The following is a 22284-nucleotide window of genomic DNA, read 5'->3' on the forward strand; positions in this document are numbered from 1 at the left end:
TATTCTGAAATACAGCTATATTGTAATGTCACAAATCATCTGCACAGTAGCTTTGGCAACATATAGAAAACAACCTAGCTGTGGCAACAGAGGCAACAGCTTGGACAACACAGACTAACCTGTGGAGTGACGAAAGGCCACCGATGATCTTGCTTAGAACGTGTACACTAGTGTCTTTTTTTCTCGTTAATGTCCAGTCATGCCACCCTGAAAGTTTATCATTATCTACAGGAACATAATAATAGTGTGATTCAAAGAAATGTAGCCTACTCTAGCTTAGGCAAACCGAAAACTGAAAGAATGATCATTCAAAAAAAGAATAGGCCCATTCAGCAGCATGCATATGTGGCTATGTTGTAGCTAGGCCTACTTTGTTCATTTTCTCAAAACTATTCTGTACTATTCTAGGCGGCTGTAATAGAAGGCTATGATGAAGTAAACAGCCTACCAATCAAGAGCCTTGCCAACCAGAGTACACCCGCTCGCTCACATTGAAAGAGGTAATAGGCACGCACGCGCAAAGTGATTGGTGCAATTTGTCCTGTCGCCCGACCCGTACGTATGTTTCCGGAAATTCAACGTGCTTTGTGGGTGAAGTTGAACTTGTGATTTTGTTGTTGATGTAACTAGTCTTACACAGCTGGCTGGATATCGGAATTTGTCTATTTTACCGGACAGCTTAGAGTTGTCTTTTCAGCATCGTCTTCCAAAGCTGAACGCAATGTATACATTTTGTGGAATAGCGAGTTGAATTTAACGTCACTATATTTGGAAAACTTTACCTCCTAGCGTAACGTTATTAGCTAGCTGGCTATTTCCTTAACGTTTCTTTGATTGCAAAATGGTTCCATAGCGTCCTCAACTAAATATTGCATTTAAGGCAGTTAAACAGAGTAGCTTGTTAGGACCGGTCTCGGCTGGGGCGATGTTCCACCTGTACCCTTCCTGAATCGAATTTAAGATGTGGGTACATGTAATGTAAACAGTTAGTTTGTAATCCACCGCTAAGTGATAACGTATTTTGGTTGTGTACAGCTGTACAGTTGGAAAGCTGAAAGGAAGGCTTCGTTTACGAGCCAAAATGTCTGAGGTGATATTGACATTTCAGTCCCAGTTGTCCGGCGTAATGGAGACTGTTTTTAAAGCAGCGATGTTTGAGATCACAAGGCTTGTAGAGGACAGCTTCCTAGAAGAAGTGTCCCGAAGCAGAGAGCAGGTCGAGTCCCTGAAGAAGAGACTACAGCTGTCTGAGAGCAAACATAAAGACCGTGAGAACGTGCGCCGGGTGCAGTGTGTAAACTGCGGGAAGACAGGAGTTTCTACCGAGAACGCTCCAGAGAGTAACTTGGGGACACAAACTAGTAAGTTCTCGATACGTAACACGAAATGTGTCATACTATCTAAAATATTGTCGGCCATTAACCTGCGTTAACCTTGTCTCAGATAGAGGTGGTGGGCTGAAGCAAGAAAAGGTCCAAGAGGATGAGTGGAACAGCTGTGGTGGCCACACAGCAGATGGTTCCACCAATGCAGATCAAGAAACAACCGGTTCCAGTCGTTCGACTGTGGTATGTAAAACTCCTCAGTTGTAACACTGGTATATGTCGTCTCACTTACATGACTTCTGAAGTTAGTTAATCTTACATTAGTATTTTTGTGCGTATATATTGACCGCCAAACTGGGAACATCCCTGGTTTTCATTTTAGAAATCTAGTCACCTTATTGTAGGCTATTCGTTTAAATTGTGTCTACTTTTTGACACTGGTATATTCATTTTTACAATTGAATTGAATCACTCTACAAATTGTTCAATTTATTCATGCTGTTCACAGGATATTGCCACTGGCAGGGTAAAGGTATATTCACAACTCAAACAGGAGACTTTGCGCAATGTGCAGGAGCATCCTGAAAAGTGGAGTTTGTGTATGGAAGGTGAGTGTTCTACTGAGAATAAGCTGAGTTAGTCACAAGAAATGTAGTATCTTAAAAGGTGCAGTCTGCAATTCTAATCCCGGACACTTTTTTTGTCAAATTCAGCTAACTGCTCTCCACAGTCCTTTAGCTGTCCATTCAATGTTTGCACACAAAAAAAAGTAAAACAAAAAAATAAAATAAAATGGGAAACGCACATAGCATCTTAGACCGAGCCATAAACAATCCCAGCCGATCAACACAGTGCCTCAGGAGCATGGAAGGGAGGGGTGTAATTTGATTGGCTGTTGAGCTGAAACATCAACAACCTTTCGTAAAACTGAATCGCGGACTGCATCTTTAACAAGATCTGGTTAGAAATGCAAGAGCGGTCTAACATGATTTGCTAAATTTTCATTCTGTTTACCAGAAGAAGAGATTTTGCATTCATCTGACAGAAAATGTGTCAGCGAGGAGCAGCTCCAACAGTGCCAGGAGGAATGGGGCTCTGAACCAGTGAACCGGTCCCAAGAACCTGGCCCAGATGGGGAAGGAAAGGACCTGCAAGGATTGCCCTACAGATCCCGGTACAGTATGGATGAGCTTGGTGGTTTTGAGACATCTTACAGCAGCCAGGTCCTAGACATGAGTGATCTGGATGGTTTGGCAAACTCTCCTGTGAGAGAGGATGATGCTCTCAGCTACAGCACAGTCCAGACTCACCTGCCTGCTGACTTGGGTGTAATGGTAGAGGTCAGTCGGCGTACACATACATCTGGCTCCCTGAGGGGGAGAAGGGGTACTGTCAGGGGCCATGGACGATCACCTGCTGAGGTTTCAAGTGGAAACACCGGCTCAGCAGACCTCAACTGCTTACTTATCAACGAGGATGGATACCTGGAGAATACCAGTGCCATATACCAAAACAGTGGGGAAGCAGGACAGCGGGAGCATGGACTCCTCCCTAGCAGTTCATCTCTGGACAATCCTGAACAGATGTATGCAGGAAACCCATTCAGTCACACACCACTGACATCGACAGATGGCCTGGTTGAACGCAGTAGTGGGGAGGAGAGACTACACACTTGCAGTCAGTGTCTGATCAGCTTTCCTGATGGTAGATCCCTCAAGGCCCACATGCAGTCCCACCGTGCTGGGTCCTCTGGCCGTTTCTCCTGCAATCAGTGTGGAAAGTCTTTCACACAAGCCTGCAATCTTAAAGTCCATCAGCGCATCCATCAGGGGGAAGGCCTCCATCTGTGTAGCCACTGCGGGAAAGGCTTCTCCTCATTCAGCGATCTCCAGAAACACAACTGTAGCCATGCTGTGGATAAGCCATACTGCTGCTCACTCTGTGGCAACAAGTTCAGCCGCCTGTGGAACCTAAAGTTGCACCGGCGTATCCACACCCAAGAGAAGCCACACTGCTGCACACTGTGTGACAAAAGTTTCACCCGAGCAGACATACTGAAGGTCCACTACCGGACGCACACAGGAGAGAGGCCGTATTGTTGTACGGTGTGTGGCCTCAGCTTCAAACGCCTGGACCATCTAAAATCCCATCAGCGCAAACACAGGCCTGACCTCAGGAACTAAGAGTTAAAACATGAGCTGGTGTTTGAAATATCAGTAGAGGGCATATGTGATGGGACCAGATAAGAAAGTTACACACAGTTGAGGTCAGAAGTTTACATACACTTAAGACATTAAACCTTAAAAAATCACCACTTCAGAAATGCCATGTTACCATAAATGTCTTTTGGCAAGTCAGTTAAGATATCTATCTTAACTGCGTCAATTACCGGCACGCGTCAATTATCGGACACATTTGGCGTTGTCATGTTTACATTCACTCTCGTGATCAACTTTGGGCAACTATGGAAAGAAACATAAGCTCCCGCAAAAATATGGCATTTAAGCTTTATGTTTTACTCTTTAGACCTAATTTAAACTTGTGAAATAGTGTTGTACTTTTGCGTGTACCTTATAGTGTGGAACACTTAAATATGTGGAATATTTAATTTGGTCTTAAAGTTGTACTGTCAGATTTGTTCTCTCCAAGAACAAGTTTAACTGTAATTTCAAACCGTCATTTCAAATGCTAACACAGCTAGCATGATGTAATGTAAGTACGGATGCTCACAGAGACCAAATCCGATTACTCTGGTCGTTTAGATTAACGTTTGCTTGTCAAAACATATTGTGACAGTCATTTGTACAGAAATTAGACTGGTATATGTAAAAGCAGGAGGAAAGCATATTATCTCGAAAACCAACTTGGTAAGTGGAACGAAATAGGAGTGTCCGATAATTGACGCAGGCGAAAACGTACTCATGTAACGTGTCACCGTAAACATTAATAGAAATATTTAGAAATACATTTTCTTGCGGTGTTAAACGAGTCGTACAAGTTAAAAAGGACATATCTCTCGAAAACCGTTAGTTTGGGTAAGCTTATACATAACGTTAATCTATAAATAGACTTAGCATATCGATTTTTTAACAAACTGTCCGATAACTGATGCAGCTACGCTACTTTTGTCCAGAACAAAAGTAATTTCCCATTGCTTTCACAATGACAGAATTCCAGTGGGTCAAAAGTTTACATACACCATGTTTACTGCATCTTTAAACAGCCTAGAACCTTTTGGAAAATCCTAAAGAAATCAGCCAAGATCTTAGAAGAAAAAAATAATTGACTTCCAAAAGTCTGGTTTTTCCTTGAGAGTGATTTCCAAAAGTTTGAAGATACCACGCACATCTGGACAAACACTATTACACAAAAATAAACACCACGGGAACACACAGCCATCGTTCAAGAAGTAGAAGTGTACTGAATCGTAGAGATGAACTTATTTTGATGCGAAAGGTTCAAAAGCACCCGAGGACAGTCAAGGAACTGGTGAAGTTGTCGGAGGTAACGGGTACGAAAGTATCTACATCGACAGTGCTGTATCGTCATAACCTCAATAGGCTGCTCCCCGAGGAGGAAGCCACTCCTCGAAAACCAGCATGAAAAAGAAAGACTAATGTGGCAGATGAGCACTGTGACAAAAACTGTGACAATTTATTCTGGTCAGATGAGACAAAAATACAACTGTTTGGCCATAATGATGCATTGGAGGAGGAAGGGGTGAGGCGTGTAACCTAAAGAACACCATCCCAACCATAAAGCACGGGGGGGTAGGCTGCATCATGTTGTGGGGGTTTGCTGCAAGAGGTACTAGTGTATTGTCTAGAAGGAGAGCTATGTGGATATTTTGATAACTTTGATAACTTCATCTTGAAGACATCAGCAAGGAGGCTAAAGCTTGGACACAGATGGATCTTTCAGTGAAACAATGCTCGTAAACATACCTCAAATCGTAAAACAAAATGGATTATGGACAACAAAGTAAAAGTTTTGGAGTGGCCATCATAAAGGCCTGTCATTAATCTAGTAGAAAATGTGTTGGCTGAACTGAAAAAGAGGGTACGTAATGCGAAATGTGTCGTGCTATCTAAAATATTGTCGGCCATTAACCTCTCAGATAGAGGTGGTGGGCTGAAGCAAGAAAAGGTCCAAGAGGAGCTCATGCAAGGAGGCCCACAAACCTGATTCAGTTGTATGAGTTCTGCCTAGAAGAAGTGTTGTGTGAAGCTTGTGGAAGCGATTCCAAGCGTTTGATTCAAATTACACAATTTTAAGGCAGTGTCACTAAATATTACCAAATTATATGTAAACTTTTGACCCTCTGAGAATGTGATAAAATACAAACTGAAAGTTAATATCCTTCTATTATTCTGAAATCATCATCATCATCATCAAGATTAAGTAGTTGGACTGATTGAACTCAACGAGGGAATATGTATTGAAGTGAAATGTTTGGAATTGTGAAGAGTTTGGATGTATTTAGCCAAGGTGTGTAAACTTCTGGCCTCCACTGTATCAGAGGCCTCATTGATATAGCGGTGCCATTATTCTAGTTATTTACTGGTGTTGCCTGTTTATTATTCTCTCTTTCAATTTTATTATTGCGCATCAACGTTTTTGTGGTCTTACTATATTTTGTTTATTATTGTTTATTTTTACCACCAGTGTTACTACCAGTGTTTGTAACTTTTGAATATACATGATATAAATCTTGTAAGGATATGTTTTTACTTTGTAATTTAAAATCTGTGATGTTACATAACGGTGTGTAAGATAAATGAGATTGTACTTATTTTACTTTTGTTAATGTGGACACTGAAGTCTTTCTTGGAATAAAACCAATGTTATTCTCATTTGTATAATTTCCATCACTGGGTTACTGGGTGTTATACCTGGTTTGTGTATTGCTGTTGTTGTTTGAAAACAGTGTAGGGTGGTTGTTACTACAGGCCAGCTGATTTTTAACCACGTGAGTCAGGTATAAAGACTGGTTTAGTTATCACATGTAAACATCAGTGACATTAAACAGAATAAACAGATAAAGCAATTATGAGTTGAAAAGACGTTAAACTGAGAACATTGTCTGCTTCCCTCCATTATGTGGCAAGGCAATCACCAGTAGGTTTGAAGTAGCTGGGGATGAAACACCTATGAAATACATGGATATAAATGTGTAGTGTTGTCCTCAATAGGGAGCGTTCCTCTTTTTTTTGAAGCGAGACTGAGGGACTGATTAAAACAACAAAACCTCTTGCCTTGAAATAAATCTGACCCAAGAATATTGGTACAGAAGCACAGTTCAAATTTGCAAACACACCCGTTGGAACCATCGTGTTCCACATCTAACACTACAGTGGGTGTTCAGTTTTTTTCTAAGGTGACCTTTAAATAAAGGCTAAAAGCAGGGGAAATAAATCTTGCTCAAAGAGCATTATGAACCCTACTATCTGGTGGTGTGTTTTTTGAACATGAGCACAAACAAAATGGGACGTCTGTAAAATAACAGCAATGACAAGTTTGGCAGGTTGCCAGCCAGGAAGGCATTCCGCTTTATTTGAAATGACCTACTCAAGAGAAAATGTATTGCCCCACGAAGCGAACAGGTATCGTTCATGTACGTTTGGCCGGCGCTCTAGAGATTTATTAAATGTGTCTTCGCAGAGTTGGGGCGACCTTAAAGGCCACCGTACTGTGGATGACATCACTGTTTACAACAAGGCTTTCATTTTCTGTGTCGAGGTAATTCTTGGTGCAATAGCTAACTTGCTAGCTTCCCGTTATCTTAACAGAATATGATGTATGCCGTTATGAGCGACAAATGAAACGACTCTCCGAATTATATTCCCTGTTTCCTTGATTTGATGTGGAACATTAACCTTTAAGACATTAACCTCTACGTTAAGGCGAGCTTGCCAGGTAACTAACGTAGCTAGAGGTTGGTTAGCTATCATACTATTGACCATGAAGAATGAATAACCTTATCTACTGTTAGCCCATTATCTAGGTAGATTGAGCTTTGCCGGTACATGTACAGTGTTTTTCTCTTTTTGTGAACTTATTTAACGTTAATTTTCTCTAGTGCTTGTATTGATGCGAGTCCAGTGCTTAAGCGGTCACTGAGACCTGTGCAGAGTGACTTAGGCCGTACAATTCGTTTCTGAAGATTTGACGTTAGGTAAGGTTATGTGATGACGGGGTATTTAAGGAATGGACTGGTTTGACGAGTCCTGTTTGTTTCCTTCTGGATATTAATACCTACGTATTCAGACTACACCTTCAGCGGAGTTACGGGTGAAATTAGTCACTCCGTGTAAAAGTTAAAGTGTTCTCTTGCACAGAAAGATAAAACATGTCGGAAGCAGTCATAATCACTTTTCAGACTCAGTTGTCCAATGTCTTGGAGACCATCCTTAAATCTGCTATGTACGAGATCACCAGGCTGGTAGAGGACAGCCTACTAGAGGAAGTGGGCCACGGAAAGCAAGAGGTGGAGGTGTTGCGGAGAAGACTGCAGCTGTCTGAGCTCAAACTCAAGGAGAGAGAATGTGAAAAGAGCAGGAGAGGGAAATGTACAGACTGTGGAAGGAGCGTCATGCCTAATGATGAATCACAACATGGTGAGTTTTAGTAGTAGCCTAAAGCATTAGGTGTGTTCGAAAAGGATTGTAGAAACGGTGATCAATACCTAGTATTTCAGCATATTTGCCAAGAGTTGTATTTGCAGATACTGTGTCAACAGTGCATCTTGTTAGACTTGGAATTGTATATCACAAACCTTTAAAAAAAATGCAATAGAATTGTTTCAGCTTATGTACAGTAATGATCCATAGGGTTCTATAGAGATTCCCAGCCTGCATTGTCTTCTGCATTTGACCAACCATCTTCATCTTCATCAAAGGTGGAGAGGAAGGCCATGTTATGAAGCAGGAGGATGGTCCACCTGGAAAATGGAGCAGCTGTGGAAGGGAAGCCTCAGAGGCAGAACATGAAATCCTTTCATCTGGCTCTGACAGGGAATTCAAGGTGCATGTTGCTGCTCACATTTAGTTTCTCATTTTTAACATACAAGGTTGTTGCTTGAGTTTTTATTTATATGATTTTTTAAAAATCTGTTCTAGGTCATAGAATTGGATGTCGTCCAACCTGCTGACCTTGTGAAGAAAGAAGTTATCACAGATCCATCAACGTCACAGGATACTGAGCCGCGCATAGTCCACAGCTTCTCAGGAGACCATCAAAAAGCTCAGAGGGAGAGTTTCGGTGTTTTGAGTGACTGTCTGCTCTCTGAGCCAGTAACCAAGCAGCTAGATATGAAAAACCGTAAGAGTGGACAAAGTAATCAGGATGAAGGACCCTCCAGGAATCACCCCATTAGAACACAAACTGGACCAGATTTCAAATCAGACCATACAAAACCTTCTTCTTCTCAGCACCAATCAGCCAGCAGCCCACAGTCCTCCACAGATTCCCTCAATACCAGGCATCATACTGGGGCTACAGACTCTGTATTAGTAAAGCAGGAGGTAGTAGTTGTTTATCCACAATGGAGAGAGGAGGACACACCCAGGGAGAATGTGGTGCTAAGTCCTTCTAAAGTAAATAGGTCAAGGGTGGACATTGCACCCCAGACCTCCCCAAGCTGCCCCCAGGCAGAGGGGGTGATGAAGATTCCTCAGCCTCAACCCATGGAACGCCATGAGCCAGTCAGAAAACACAACCCAGCTCTAGCGCAGCCCATTGGTGTGACATCCTCAAACCTGGCCTCTGGGGACGTGGACAGAAATGCTTCTTTTTACAAGAGCTCTGCCACAAGGCCCACCCAGCTTCATCACCATCAGAGAGTTTACACTGGTGGGAGAAGAATTGGCTCCATCCACTTGGGCAGGGGTTACGCACAGATGGCGGGCATCAAAACACACCTGAGCCACCATGCTGCCAAAGCACCTCATAGCTGCAACCAGTGTGGGAAAGGCTTCTCTCACCTGAGCCACCTGAGAGCGCACCAGCAGACCCATACGGGCGAGAGGCCCTTCTGTTGTGCTCTGTGCGGCAGGAGCTTCACCAAACTGAGCAACCTGAAGGCGCACTGTAGGGTGCACACAGGGGAAAGGCCTTACATTTGCTCAGACTGTGGGAAACGCTTCACCCAGAAGTGCAATCTGAAGAGGCATCAGAGAATCCACACTGCTCATCTATGACAGTTTGGGCTTTAGCAGAGGTGGAAAGTTTAGACTCAGAAAGTAAATGTCATATATGTCATATCTCCCATACGGGTCATTCCATGTGAAATCAACAGAGGCCTCCTGACTACAACTCAGCTACCGACTTCATATTTTGTGCATTTTCTAATTAAAACTGCTCTTTCCAGTGGTATGATTGTTTTTATGGCAGACTTTGTCATACATTGGGCAATATGGACTTTGAAATATAGTTATGAAATTATAATACATTTAAATTATTTTCAGACATGCACATAGTTGCTAAGAAAGTTGCTAAGAAAGTATAATATATCAAAATTTGAAAGATATAATGTGGGTCAGTGTGAAGAGATAACGGGCAAAAGTTGCTCCAAAGCAAGAAATATTTTTGTATACAATTTTCAGCAGGCCATAACCTGGCAAATATGCAGCTGTGAACCAGCTATTCTAGAGGTTAAAAGACCTCTAATGGTGGAAATGTAATTTAATTCAAAAGTTGTTTTTTAAAGCCTCCATATCTCAGAAACTAAAGATACCAAAAGAATCCAAAATTGTTGGACATTAGTTGTTGGGTATAATGACATAATTTACATAAAGTATGAAGCAAATCAGATATGGTCAGTCTGGAATTTTCTTCTAAAATCTGTTGATTTGACATGGAATTACCCCAACATTATTTACTACGAAAGCAGGTTTCTCTCATTACCTCTACCTCTATGTCTTGGGGATGACTCCACATGAAGTGTTGTTATGCACTTTTGTTCAGATATTTGATTTTGATGTTAACTATTCAATCACGGTGGTAGTGGATGATGGATGGATGGATGAATAGTGAGTGTTGAAGCAATAAATATTAATATTGATTTTTAAGTATTTATAGTATATTTTATGTTTGTTTATGTTATGTTACATGAGCAGTATTTTCACATTGTATTTGTTTTTCCTCAATTGTTTTGTTACCCTCTGAAACAGTATTTACTCTATAAAACTGCATATGCATTTCTCCAAAGAGTGTATGACACAGCCCAGCACAATAGTTCACCAGCAGAGTGACACTACACTGCATTGTCCTTTCAGCATGGTTAGACAGATATTGGCAGTATGGCTGAATGTGTTCTTCATTCCTCAGTTGTTGTGTTATGATCTTTTCCCCAGGCACAATTATTGTATCATTAGCTGTATACTAGTAGATGCAGAATTTTGAACAATCACATACTTCGGAGTAAGTTAGAAACAGAACTGCTTGCAAGAGATTGGACAGCACTTTCAATTATATGCAACTCGTTTAGAAACATCCATACTGTGGTCGCACAGCAAAGTACAGTAGATGGAAAACCCAGAAAAGCTATACTGTATCAAAACTGTGAAACTCCCCTTGGTAACTGAAATCATTGGTTGTCCTGATAAACAGTCAAACACACATCACAAAAGGCACCATGTAAATGCAATACAATACATGTACAAACAGAACAAACAAAGAACCATCACAATCCATTTTGATCAACAAGACTTCTGCACTTAACAATTTAGCCAGTTGTAGACCGTACAACTTAACTTACTTTTTTGGACATTATCATTCACCGTCTGATGAAGCAGTAAGGGAAAATGTATGTAATAGATTTAATTCATTTGCATTTTTAAAAATGGTAGCCGGGAGTATTTTCAAACAATAGTAACATTATTACAGTAGTTGTATTATAATGTCTTGTTCATTGACATTAATGCCCTAGGTCGAAACAGTACCTAGTATTTAGCATCACTTCTCTTATACCAATAGCAAAGGACCATTTTCTCTTTTTGAAGACATGTCTTAGCTTTCATTGTTGTCCTCACCTCCATTACATGACTCCACACTATTCATACCCATTTGTGTAATAGTAATGAGCTAGTTTTTATTTTAAACAAAATGCTACATATTTGGATATCCCATGACAAAACAAGGTGCAATATTTCTCATTAAATGTGCTGAAATGGTTTTCTTTCTTTGACGTCGTGCTGAGTTGTTATTTAAATTTTATATAAGGCTAATGAGACCTGCAAGTATTAGTCATATCTAGCCTACTCACTGGCCTAGCCTTCTGAACTATGGCGTTATTTTTGTACCTCATTTCTGAGAGCACAGTGGGAAACTTTGAACGCAGAAAAATATATTTTTTCCACAGAAAAATTATATTTTGTAGAGATTTCTCTCTTAAAAATCGCCCACAGCGCGCTCAGGACTGCCACAGCCTGAACACCTCATGTAAGACACTATGTGCGACACACGCCACCCTGTGGACGGAGGGCAATATATTATACCAGACATCAATCCCTGCTTGTTTGAGTCACCCATACATATAGGTGGCAGTGAAGATATTTCTGTGTGTTTGTACCCATACCGAACCCATCGTCGGACTGCAAGGAAAACGGTCAAAATGATACTGGGCTAATTGCCGATATATAAACAATTGACCACTACTGGTGAGTAGACTGCATTTCGGAAGAATAAATAGGTCATAGCGAACTGGGGAAATGTTTTAGCGACGATCAGCGATTCATAACCACCGATATGCAGACATTTTGTTGATCTTAGCCTGTGTACTTAGCTACGTCGAGAGGAAGAAGCATGTTGCCTTATGTTATTGAATCTGCATCTAATGTCGTGGTTAATATAGCACGAATAACCCACCATATTAACATAACGAATTGCTGCTTTCTTTTGACTGAAAATTAGGTGTTTGTTTTATTTCACTGTAGGTTGATGCAAAAAGGCTACACACGTTCGCATTGAAGCGCCAACTCCAATTCTCTTTAAAAGATGTCAGAGGCCCTCATCCTCACCTTTCAGTCCCAGCTCTCCAGTCTGATGGAGACTGTCCTCAAATCAGCTATGTACGAGGTCACTAGGCTGGTGGAAGACAGCTTCTTAGAGGAAGTAGGCCGTGGCAAGCAGGAAGTCGAGATGCTGCGGTTAAAACTACAGCTATCTGAGCTCAAATTAAGGGAAAAAGAGCGTGAAAAAGTGAAAGGGATGAGGTGTGGAAACTGTGGAAGGGCTAGCGCCACCACTGACGGAACCCACGATGAGCCACCAGCTGGTAAGTGTGTCTATTTCTCTATTTCTGTATTGGTGGTAGTATTTTACTGAAATACAGACTGAACATGTTCCCTTTGAACAAATACCTAATGGCCCAGGAAACACTAGTTTAATGCTAACTACTTAAAATTCATTTTCTGTTTAGAGGCTGACACCCTTTGCTTGAGCCTGAGTGTCAGTGAGCAGCGCCAGTGTGGACAGATGCTTCAAGAAGAGGAGTGGATCTCCACAGAGACACATGATCGCAAGCCTCACGTAACAACTGCCCATGTGAAGGATAGGGGGGACAGTCAAAACCTGAGTTTGGCATCTCCATCCTCAACACCAGACAAGCAGTGGACTTTGCAGAGCCCTATTTCAACTGGATCTGCCATAAACCAGGAGTATGACTCCCTCTCTGGTGACAAACACAAAAATAGAGACACAGAGCCTGGTGGGGTACTTTCCTCTCACACAAGAGAGAGTGTTCAGGAGTCGCAGGCAGCACTGCCAAGCCTGCTTGCCACGTTAGCTCTACCAGGCAGCAGCCGCCACAGCAGCACCAGCAATGATTTCATTCCTACCTCGGCTTTCCCTGATCTGAAGTCAGAGAGTGAGGGAATCCCACCTGTTATTAAAGAGGAGGAAGAAGCCTTGCCTGTGTGGAACCCCAGTCGTGAGGATGCAGAGTTTTGTCAGGACATGGTCAATCCATCTGACACACACTCCAGAGGACCCTGGAATCGAGAGGAGATGCAGGTAGAGACCATTAACAATATCTCCCCTCTTGCCTCACAGGAGACAGACACGTACGTCATGTCATATTCTGTTAAGCTGGACACATTGGCGTCACAAACCAGGCAGGTTCAGCCCCTGCTGTTAAGTCCAGCAATGGCAGATTTGACTGACAAGTCAGTTGGATCTGATTTACAAGTGCAGGGCGTTGTTGGATACACCATGCCTAACGACAGCTTGGTGTTGAGTGAAAACTCACCTGTGTCCCAACAACAGGGCTTCCATGGAGAGAAGGCCTTTAGGTGCTTTATATGCTCAAAGAGATTCTCGTCATATAAGTACCTCAAAGCACATCAGAAGCTCCACACAGACAAGCGCCACCCCTGCACCCAGTGCGGGAGAGGGTTTCAGCACCTGTGTCATCTGAAGGCCCACATGCTCACTCATACGGGAAAGAAGCCACTTAATTGCCCCCACTGTGACAAAAGTTTTGTGTATAACTTTGAGCTCAAGATCCACCTTAGACAGCACTCGGGTGAGAAGCCCTACACCTGCTCACACTGTGGGAAAGGCTTTGCACGGCTGAGCAACTTCAAGCAGCACCAGAACATCCATACGCGAGAGAAGGTGTACGGCTGTGTCTTCTGTGGCATGAGGTTCACACGTTCCAGCAACCTGAGGGTTCACCTGCGGCGACACAGCGGTCCGAGCGACGCTTATCTGTGATGTGGCTTATCTGAAGGATCACCTTCTTAAAACCTTTTGAGAAAGCAGAGACTGTCAGACGTAAACACATAAAAACAAAAACAAACAAAACAAACTAACATTAACAAGGACACTTTCAAGTTCCATTTGGTCAGGTTCTGGAATGGCATAATGGAACGTGGACAACTGCTTTTATATGCATGTGATGTAGATCAGTCATCGTGATGGTTAAATCCTAATCAAATATGATTTTAAAGAAACTGATACTTAAATGTCCTAAGAGAATTGTAATGATAAATTCAAAGTTATTATTTTCGTGTGATGAGCACGTGTTAACATTTTGAAAGGATACTCTTACACAGGTAGCCTAATTCTGAGGTTGATATTCATTAAACCAATTCAAAAATATGTCTCAACATTGTATTGGTATCAGTCTTCATGGTTAAAATAGGGTTGGAATTTTCTGGTTGTTTGAAATGACATTAAGGCAGGTTTTGTCACATGCATAAAGGGAATTACACAAGAGACATGTAGTAGGACCTTCTAGTGAAGTGAATCCACACCTACCTTGCCTTAATAATAAGTTGTGTAAAATGTGTGGGTTTTCAACTGCTGTTGCAGAAAACATGCATTCCTACGTTCAGATATGTTTCTCTTCATTGCTTTTGTTTTGTCTATAGCACCATAAAATGATTTACCATAGTCACACTTTCCTGCAAACATTGAGGGATTGTAAACAAGTACGCTCATGCAAAGCCCCTCCTTAACATTTTCTGAGGTCTCCCTCAGAGATCTAGGAAATCGATACAAGTTGCCACTTATCTCCCCAGTTTGGGACTTTTCAGTCCTTAATTAAATCTATTTGCCGTGTCATAGTGGGAGTTACCTGACCACCTCCATACCAACAGACTTTGACTGGGCTTTGTCTTCGCGGTCACAATGTGTGGCACACATACAGAGATTCTGCCTATGTGAAATGGTCCAAAAAGCTTTATTTCTTAACTAGCATGGAAATAATCCACCCAAGTTAAAGTGCTGATAATACTGGTTAATTGTTTGCTCTATTTATTCTTTTTTACAGGTTATTCAAAATGTTACTAGATGGGCAAATGCTCAAGAGGCCAGAAGGAGGCCAAAAAACAGACAGAAGACATTTAGTGTAAGTACCCTCCTTCATGTCTGACTGTCCTAAATTGCATTTGTCATTTATGAATGATTTTAATTTAATTTAATTTAATTTAATTTAATTTAATTTAATTTAATTTAAATCTAATGGTTACCCTTTCTGACTGCAGACTGTAGCCAGGCAAATTCTTATACAGTCCCAGGTTTGGCAGAAGGCCTGCTATAGCAGAAATATTGAATGGGGCCCTATAACTGCCAAGGTTTGTCGAAACACACAACATCCATTCATCACAATTACTTATGGGTCAAAGAAATTGGGCGGCTGTGGAATATCGCAGAAAAAAAGTGTTATATGATGTGCACACAGATCATATCAGCAATGCCACAGCTTTCTGGCAGGGAAATGGAGGTGATTGTGCGCTGCACTAAAATGCTCCATAACAGAAGGGACTATCTAAGGAGAAGATCAAAGGTGCATTACTCCTATTATTGTCCTATGCAATAGTAATAATAATAATAGTAATAATAATAATAATGACTACTTATAAAACAAAAAAAATAATGATGCTTACTACACAGACACTGCATATATCAATGCCTTTGCATATGAATATTACATTACTGCCTCAGTTGTATTTGAATTTCCATGACCATCACCTTACAATGTATTACTTCCTTTTTTGCAGGATTTGTCGATGGAAAGAAGTCAGTTATCAGCAAACAGTGGCTATGGTGCAGACGTTTGCCAACATTTATTGTAAGAAAAGGACATTTTAGGTGTACTGGGAAATCAATTATTAAAAGTATATGTGGCCGAAGTAGTCTTGTAGCAGTCTGCAGGGAATAATAAGTGAATTTATTTCAACTTTATAACTTCTTCCACAATTAATATATGTCTATTGTTGGGCTCATTAATTCATTAATAAATGTCTTCCTCCCCCACTAAGCTGATGAAGTGTTAGTTTTTACTTTGGAACCTACTATTAACTTTTTCCACAAGTGTCCAACAGTTTACCCATCCCATAGAAATAGATCCAACAGTACGGTTTTACCGAAGACAAAAGGATGGGAAAGTGTAATGTATACATTTCTACTTGTTTCCTGAAATCAGTGTTACAAATGTTACAAATATAGTCTGGCTTAATCAGCCCATTATTCTCTTGCAAATTTTTAAGTAAGACAGTAATTTACCAGGTCACCGTTTCGGGGTCCAGGAGATTGGGGTATGACTTCACAGAGATGGATTTTGGCCGTGACATCCAAAAGAAGTGTGGCGTTCTGAAACTCAGGTATAACCATGCAGGTACCCCATGGGTGGCCCACTTCAGTCGAAAAAAAGGAAATTATGAGATGCTCACCGTGGAAGATTCTCAGAATTTGAATGATTTCACATGTGTGCTAAATTAGTTTGCAATGAAAACAATCTGTCTCCCAGATGGAGACGGATGGGCTACTCGACTCGGGATCAAGCCACTTTCCCACTGACCTATACGGTATGATGCGGTGCAAGTACATGTGTGGTTTCCAATTGAAAGAAATACCCTGGAAGGTGTGTGGATTCAATGGCAATTGTGGTGTGGTTACTTCATATACAGAAACACCAGTAGAGCAGCTCAAACAAAACCTCTTAACCACCAGTATGTATGAAGTGTTTCACACATGCAGTCTGAAATGTTCCTGAACGTTTCCTTCATGGGGTGGTGTATGAATAGGCGCAGGGATCGATATTCATGGGGAATAAGTACCCTTCATTTCCCACCTCAACCTAGTAACATTTCAGGGGAAGTGCCTGTATGGCTGTGTTGTGAATGAAAGCCGTAAAATCACAGGGACAGGCACTTAAATGCATCTGCTGGACTGTCCCTTGCCCCATCTATATGGTCATTGCCATGACCTGTGAAAAGGCGCAAGAGGGAAATGTTCCTGAATGTAGCACAATGTCTGAATAGTGAAAAATCATTAGCAGTGCCCAAAGGTTATCCCTGTAATTTACCAGGGACTGTGTGAAAGTGACTTGCTTTGTAGTCCGTTATCTTCCGTTAGCAGAGGGATAGCAATGGATCTACTGTCCATACGACCTAAACATGCATTTAATTGAGCAGAATCAAATGCGAGGTCTCACGCAAGTATTTAACCACCACGGGTGTTATTTTTACGATTTTCCAAAACCCCATTCCATCTCTAATAGGGATTAAAACCGGAATTTGCAAAAACACCACATACAAAATGAAGACGGACACTCCCACACTGTGCAGTCGCCTGTGAGATGAGTGCGCAGGTACCGTCTACAAAGTAAAAGAAACACCGAAAAGAAAATCTACAAATATATTCAACAACTTAACTCTAAAACGTGCATAATTTTGAGGAATTGTATTGGGGGAAAGTATTCAATAACTTCACTCATACAGTTTGGAAAAAAGGCTTTGCATAATTGTATTTATTTTGTATTGAAAAAAACCAATAGGCCCTAAATGTACTGTTATACAGTGTAGTGCAGTGGTTCTCAAACTTTTTCTGTCATTCCCCACTTTGAACAAGGGGGCCTTTTCAAGCCTCATCGCTCCAAAAAAATGGTAGGCCAAGCTTAAAATTGTCAGATTTATTGAAATAACGATACGTTAAATCTTAATCATAACAAATAACATCAGTTCAAAAATAGAGAAAATCAATAACAAATAACATCAGTTCAGAAAGAGAAAATAAAAGTGCAATGGTGTCAATCCTTGCCTCAAATGGGCTGAGTTTCAAAAATAAAGAAAACGGGCCTATGCAATTGTGTTAATGGTAGGCCAATCTTAATATCTCCCTTGTATGTCGCTTTGGATAAAAGCGTCTGCTAAATGACTAAATGTAATGTACAATTGTCAAATTTATTGAAATTTTCAATTTTCTTTTAGGTAGATTTTTTGGTCAATCAGCTGTCTTTTTCGCAGACTACGACTAGCAGGAAAGGTTAACAACAGGCTAATTAATACAATACAATACTTAATAGGCTAACAATACAATATTTATTTGTTTGAGTGTGGTTGTTTAGTGCAATGGGGGTGTATGATCGTTATTGTCTATAAAGGAAGGAATTGAAACGGAAAATCTCCCGTTCATCGCGTCCGTTCGCGCCCCACCTGTCACGTATCTGCGCCCTTTTCACACTGGAAACGCTGGTGTAGTGTCACCAAAATCACTTCACACAGCAATGGTCTCACACTTATATTGGGGAAAAACGTCTTTTGGATAATTTGGAGGAATGTTTATTAGGACAAATATGAAAGTGAATAAGTGAAATAAGGAGTGGCCACTGCCACAGCACGCCTGGTGCGCCTGGTATGTAACTTTGGGGTACAGGGCATGAGACCTCTCGGAGAACTAGCTACATAATGCTTTATGGCACCACCTCACACAACAACAACTAGACCCATGCGCTAGCTATAAGAGGAAGCTAACACAGTATTTTCTGTATGGACATCATGGCAGAGACAACAAAGAAACCAAGGACGATGTTGTCGGAGGAGAAGAGAGAGAGTAACCGAGCAAGTACCAGAGCAAGTCAGATGCCGAGCTGGCCTTCTTTCTGTTGTACTAGTCAAGACGTATAAGCTGTCTTGCTATGTCTTGTGTTGCGCTTGCTTAATGTTAGACTGGAAAGTTGGGGACTCACTAGTTTCCATCACAAACATCCTATGCTGTGTCTTGTGTTGCGCTTGCTTTGCTGTGTTAGGAAAGTTGTCGACTCGCTAGTTTTCATCATAAACAACCCTGCCGATGTTATTTATGAAAGAATTCGACTTAGGCTGTAACCTTATTGGGGTCATATCCTGTCTCGCAGAGATTTGTAGTTTTCCCAGATGCCCAAAGTCATCAATCTGTCCTGTTTCAGGCTAGCATTAAAATGAATTCGTCACAAAGTTTGATTAGTCTTCGTCGATCTGACGCAATAAGCCTTGGGAGTTTGCATCCTTAAACCTAAAGGTGCCAGTATGGTACTCAAGCCCGAATTATAGATCTGCGTCGGTGTCCGTCCGGACACATAGCCACGCCTTGGCAACACCCTTCCCCGTGGTGGAACGCCCATCCGAGCCCATCCGAGCCCTTCGGAGAGCTGGACGGACACCGACGTGCACCTCTCGATTTTTGTAACTTTTTCGGATACGAACGGATAGCGACGGATACCCCCTTGGCTGTGATTGGTCCGCTAACGAAATCATTTCCTAACGATATCATTTCCGGAATCTAACATTTCCTGTTTCATTCCCTATCTGTTCCTATTCTGTTATAGAGTGTGAATCAGCCGAATATTTCTGTCCGAGCCCGGCCTGCGTCCGACAGAGTAGTGCCCGAGCCAGACAGCCATTCAAATATATTGTCGGAATCCAACCAGACATAGTCAATGTCTCAACTGTTCATACTAATGACACATTTACGTATGTTTTTTATGAATAGCCTGTAGACCGTCTCACAAGCTTCTTCTAGTTGATTATGAACAAACATAACAGAAGAGGTCTGAAGATATTTCTGAAACACTTATAAGGACGCTCAAATGACCGCGAATTCATAGGAGAGAATACTATCCCATTCTCACAGGAGACATCACAGCAATCGGAGCATATTTGTCAAACGCGATAAAAGATAGCCCTGCTCTGAAATATTCCCATTCCATACTGAATATTCTGTTTAGATCAAAGGTTTGTTTTTCGACACCGTGATATTTCAGATGATGGAACAGTTGAAATGAATGCTCATATACAAAAGCTAACCTTAACGTGAAGTGGAGTTAACTTGCAGCCAACACCATTGCATTACAAACCCTAACACACACACATAATGAGAAAGTAGGCTTATTACACCTGGCGATTATCTCGCCTTTTATCTACCATCTTTGAATAATGTAACTTATAAACACGTTGTTTTAAAGCGCTGTGGCCGTCCTGAAAAGATGTGTCAATAAATGAATTTAATCCATAGAATCCACGTTGACTTCACTACTTATTAAGATATTGTAACAAATCACGGAAGTGTGGAATATTTGTTATGGCTTTTAATTAAACACTAAACACAATACAATGTCAAAATGGCACGGGCTTTATGCCCTGCTACAAGTTATCACGAACAGACTGTGCTACCGTCACACACCTGTATAAACTCCGTCCCAACACAGAACAACGACATGCAATTAGAACAGTAAGGAACATTGTTAAAGAACATTGTTGGGCGCTGCATCATAGACATGTATATATGTCTATGCGCTGCATCACATCGAGAAAAGTATGTGCCCGCCGCACGGCATTATGGGGCGACTATGCCAAGTTAAATATGGAATGTTCAATGCCTTATCGCGCTGACTTGTCCCAGCCCTACCCCAGCCCGACAGCAAGTAAAATATTTAGTCCGAACCCCAATGAGTCAATGTCTCAACTGTTCATACTACTGACACATTTACATGCGTTTCTTAAGAATAGCCTGCCTTTATTAAACTCGAGCATCAACAGATGAATGATAAATGCACTGGCTCACACAAACAAGCCCCGTTAAACGCACAAGCGCGCACAAAAGGGATATAAGCATATTGAAATGAATTATTCACATTGCAAGAACGGAATGAAATGGCCTACACATTACACACGCTATGCATCTGATATGCCTAAATAAAACTCACGTTATATGCTACACCAGAAGAGGCGCGAATAAAACAAGTCTTACCATTGAAGATTATCTTTTTTCTTGAAAAATGTAAGTACACGGACACATTCCTTATAAAAGTATCTACATAGTCCAACCATCGATGTTTAATCCATGTTGTGGAGAAAGAGGATGGCATCAATCATATTTCATTAAAGCTTCACACTTCTTACATTGGACATATCAAACAGCCTCATTAGAATCCGCATAGAATATGATGCCATCCGACAGAAATATCTCCATAGGCCTACAGTAAATTTCCCCTCGAGTGTCGTTTTAAACTCTCCAGATGACAGTTTCTTTTTTTAAAAAACTTTAAGTGCACAAAGTTCGTTATTAAACGATCTACATAGTCCAACAATCGAGGTCTAATCCATTTACATTGTCATTTAGCCGACGCTTTTGTACAGGGGAGAAGCATGTGAAGCAAACACGTTTACTTGACTACTTATTAAGATATTTAAATATGGAATATTCAATGCCTTGACTACTAAGCAGAAATATCTCCATACAGTAGATTCCCCCTCGTTTTGTATTGTTTTAAACTCTCCAGATGACAGTTTATTTTTTAACTTATTCCCTGATACCAGTTTGCCTCCTGTAATCGCGTTGTCACAGCTAGGACATAAAAAAATCCCCGCACACAAGAAGGCTATTATCCTAAATGTGATTTATTTTAGTCTCAAAAACGAACTTCTCCATCACGTGAGGCAGACACGTTGACTTGACTACTTATTAAGATATTTAAATATGGAATGTTCAATGCCTTATCACGCTTATGTTTGAAAGCCATTGTTTTCAGCTTGCAGGTGCTTTTGCCTCTGGCCCAGTTTGTCGGTTTTGACGTTCATCTCTCTCCCCCAACCATCCAGGTTTAATAAATCCGCGTTGACTACTAAGCAGAAATATCTCCATACAGTAGATTCCCCCTCGTTTTGTATTCTTTTAAACTCTCCAGATGACAGTTTATTTTTAACTTCTTCCCTGATACCAGTTTGCCTCCTGTAATCACGTTGTCACAGATATTTCTTTGCCCAGTCAGCTTGTTGGTCTTGACGTTCAGATGTTGCGCCTAAACTATCATATCGTCTCGTCACATGATCAAATAGAGACTTGACATTGGACAACAGCATACATATTACCCAGCAATCATCATTACAAATCTGAATATGACAAAAAATACCAAAGAAAATGAGATAGTATTCATTTCATTGAATCGTTTTTAATAGTTTCTATAGTGTATGTAAGATAAGCATATCATTTTGTTATAGATTGCTACTATTTTTCACACAAATAATACCTACCGTGAGGGAGATAAGTTTGCCTTTTCAAGTGAATATATAGCATTAGACAGACTATTCATTGTAATGTAGTGTGTCTCAAAGACCCATGTGACTACATCTGTTGCTCTTGATGATGGGAGGAGGGAGTAAAACAATCGACGAATTCTATCACTCAAAGAGGTCGC

The 22284-nt window shown here is 41.1% G+C and overlaps 3 protein-coding genes across 4 annotated transcripts; all 3 read left to right on the forward strand.

The window, feature by feature from the left end:
- Positions 1–534: 534 nt before the first annotated feature.
- si:ch73-109d9.2 (C2H2-type zinc finger protein) lies at positions 535–6178 on the forward strand. The gene is made up of 4 exons (XM_031560466.1): positions 535–1361; positions 1444–1568; positions 1834–1933; positions 2343–6178. The coding sequence occupies exons 1-4, from the start codon at positions 1082–1084 to the stop codon at positions 3506–3508; spliced, it is 1671 nt and encodes a 556-aa protein (XP_031416326.1). The 5' UTR covers positions 535–1081; the 3' UTR covers positions 3509–6178.
- Positions 6179–6866: 688 nt separating this feature from the next.
- si:ch73-109d9.3 (histone-lysine N-methyltransferase PRDM9) lies at positions 6867–11508 on the forward strand. Its single transcript, XM_012837032.3, has 3 exons — positions 6867–7942; positions 8224–8348; positions 8444–11508. Exons 1-3 carry the CDS (start codon positions 7675–7677, stop codon positions 9521–9523), a joined length of 1473 nt encoding a protein of 490 aa, XP_012692486.2. The 5' UTR covers positions 6867–7674; the 3' UTR covers positions 9524–11508.
- Positions 11509–11822: 314 nt separating this feature from the next.
- On the forward strand, positions 11823–16089 carry si:ch73-109d9.1 (zinc finger protein Gfi-1b). 2 transcript variants are annotated; one of them, XM_012837031.3, is made up of 7 exons: positions 11832–11983; positions 12260–12600; positions 12745–13337; positions 15100–15177; positions 15314–15403; positions 15511–15615; positions 15830–16089. In XM_012837031.3, exons 2-7 carry the CDS (start codon positions 12321–12323, stop codon positions 15902–15904), a joined length of 1221 nt encoding a protein of 406 aa, XP_012692485.1. In that variant the 5' UTR covers positions 11832–11983; positions 12260–12320; the 3' UTR covers positions 15905–16089. The 2 variants fall into 2 exon arrangements, with proteins under 2 accessions (XP_012692484.1, XP_012692485.1); XM_012837030.3 differs by lacking the exons at positions 15100–15177; positions 15314–15403; positions 15511–15615; positions 15830–16089 and having other exon boundaries at positions 11823–11983; positions 12745–14426.
- The last annotated feature ends 6195 nt before the right edge of the window (positions 16090–22284 follow it).

The sequence above is a fragment of the Clupea harengus genome, chromosome 22 (genome assembly GCF_900700415.2).
Source record: "Clupea harengus chromosome 22, Ch_v2.0.2, whole genome shotgun sequence".
In the NCBI taxonomy this organism is placed as follows: domain Eukaryota; kingdom Metazoa; phylum Chordata; class Actinopteri; order Clupeiformes; family Clupeidae; genus Clupea; species Clupea harengus.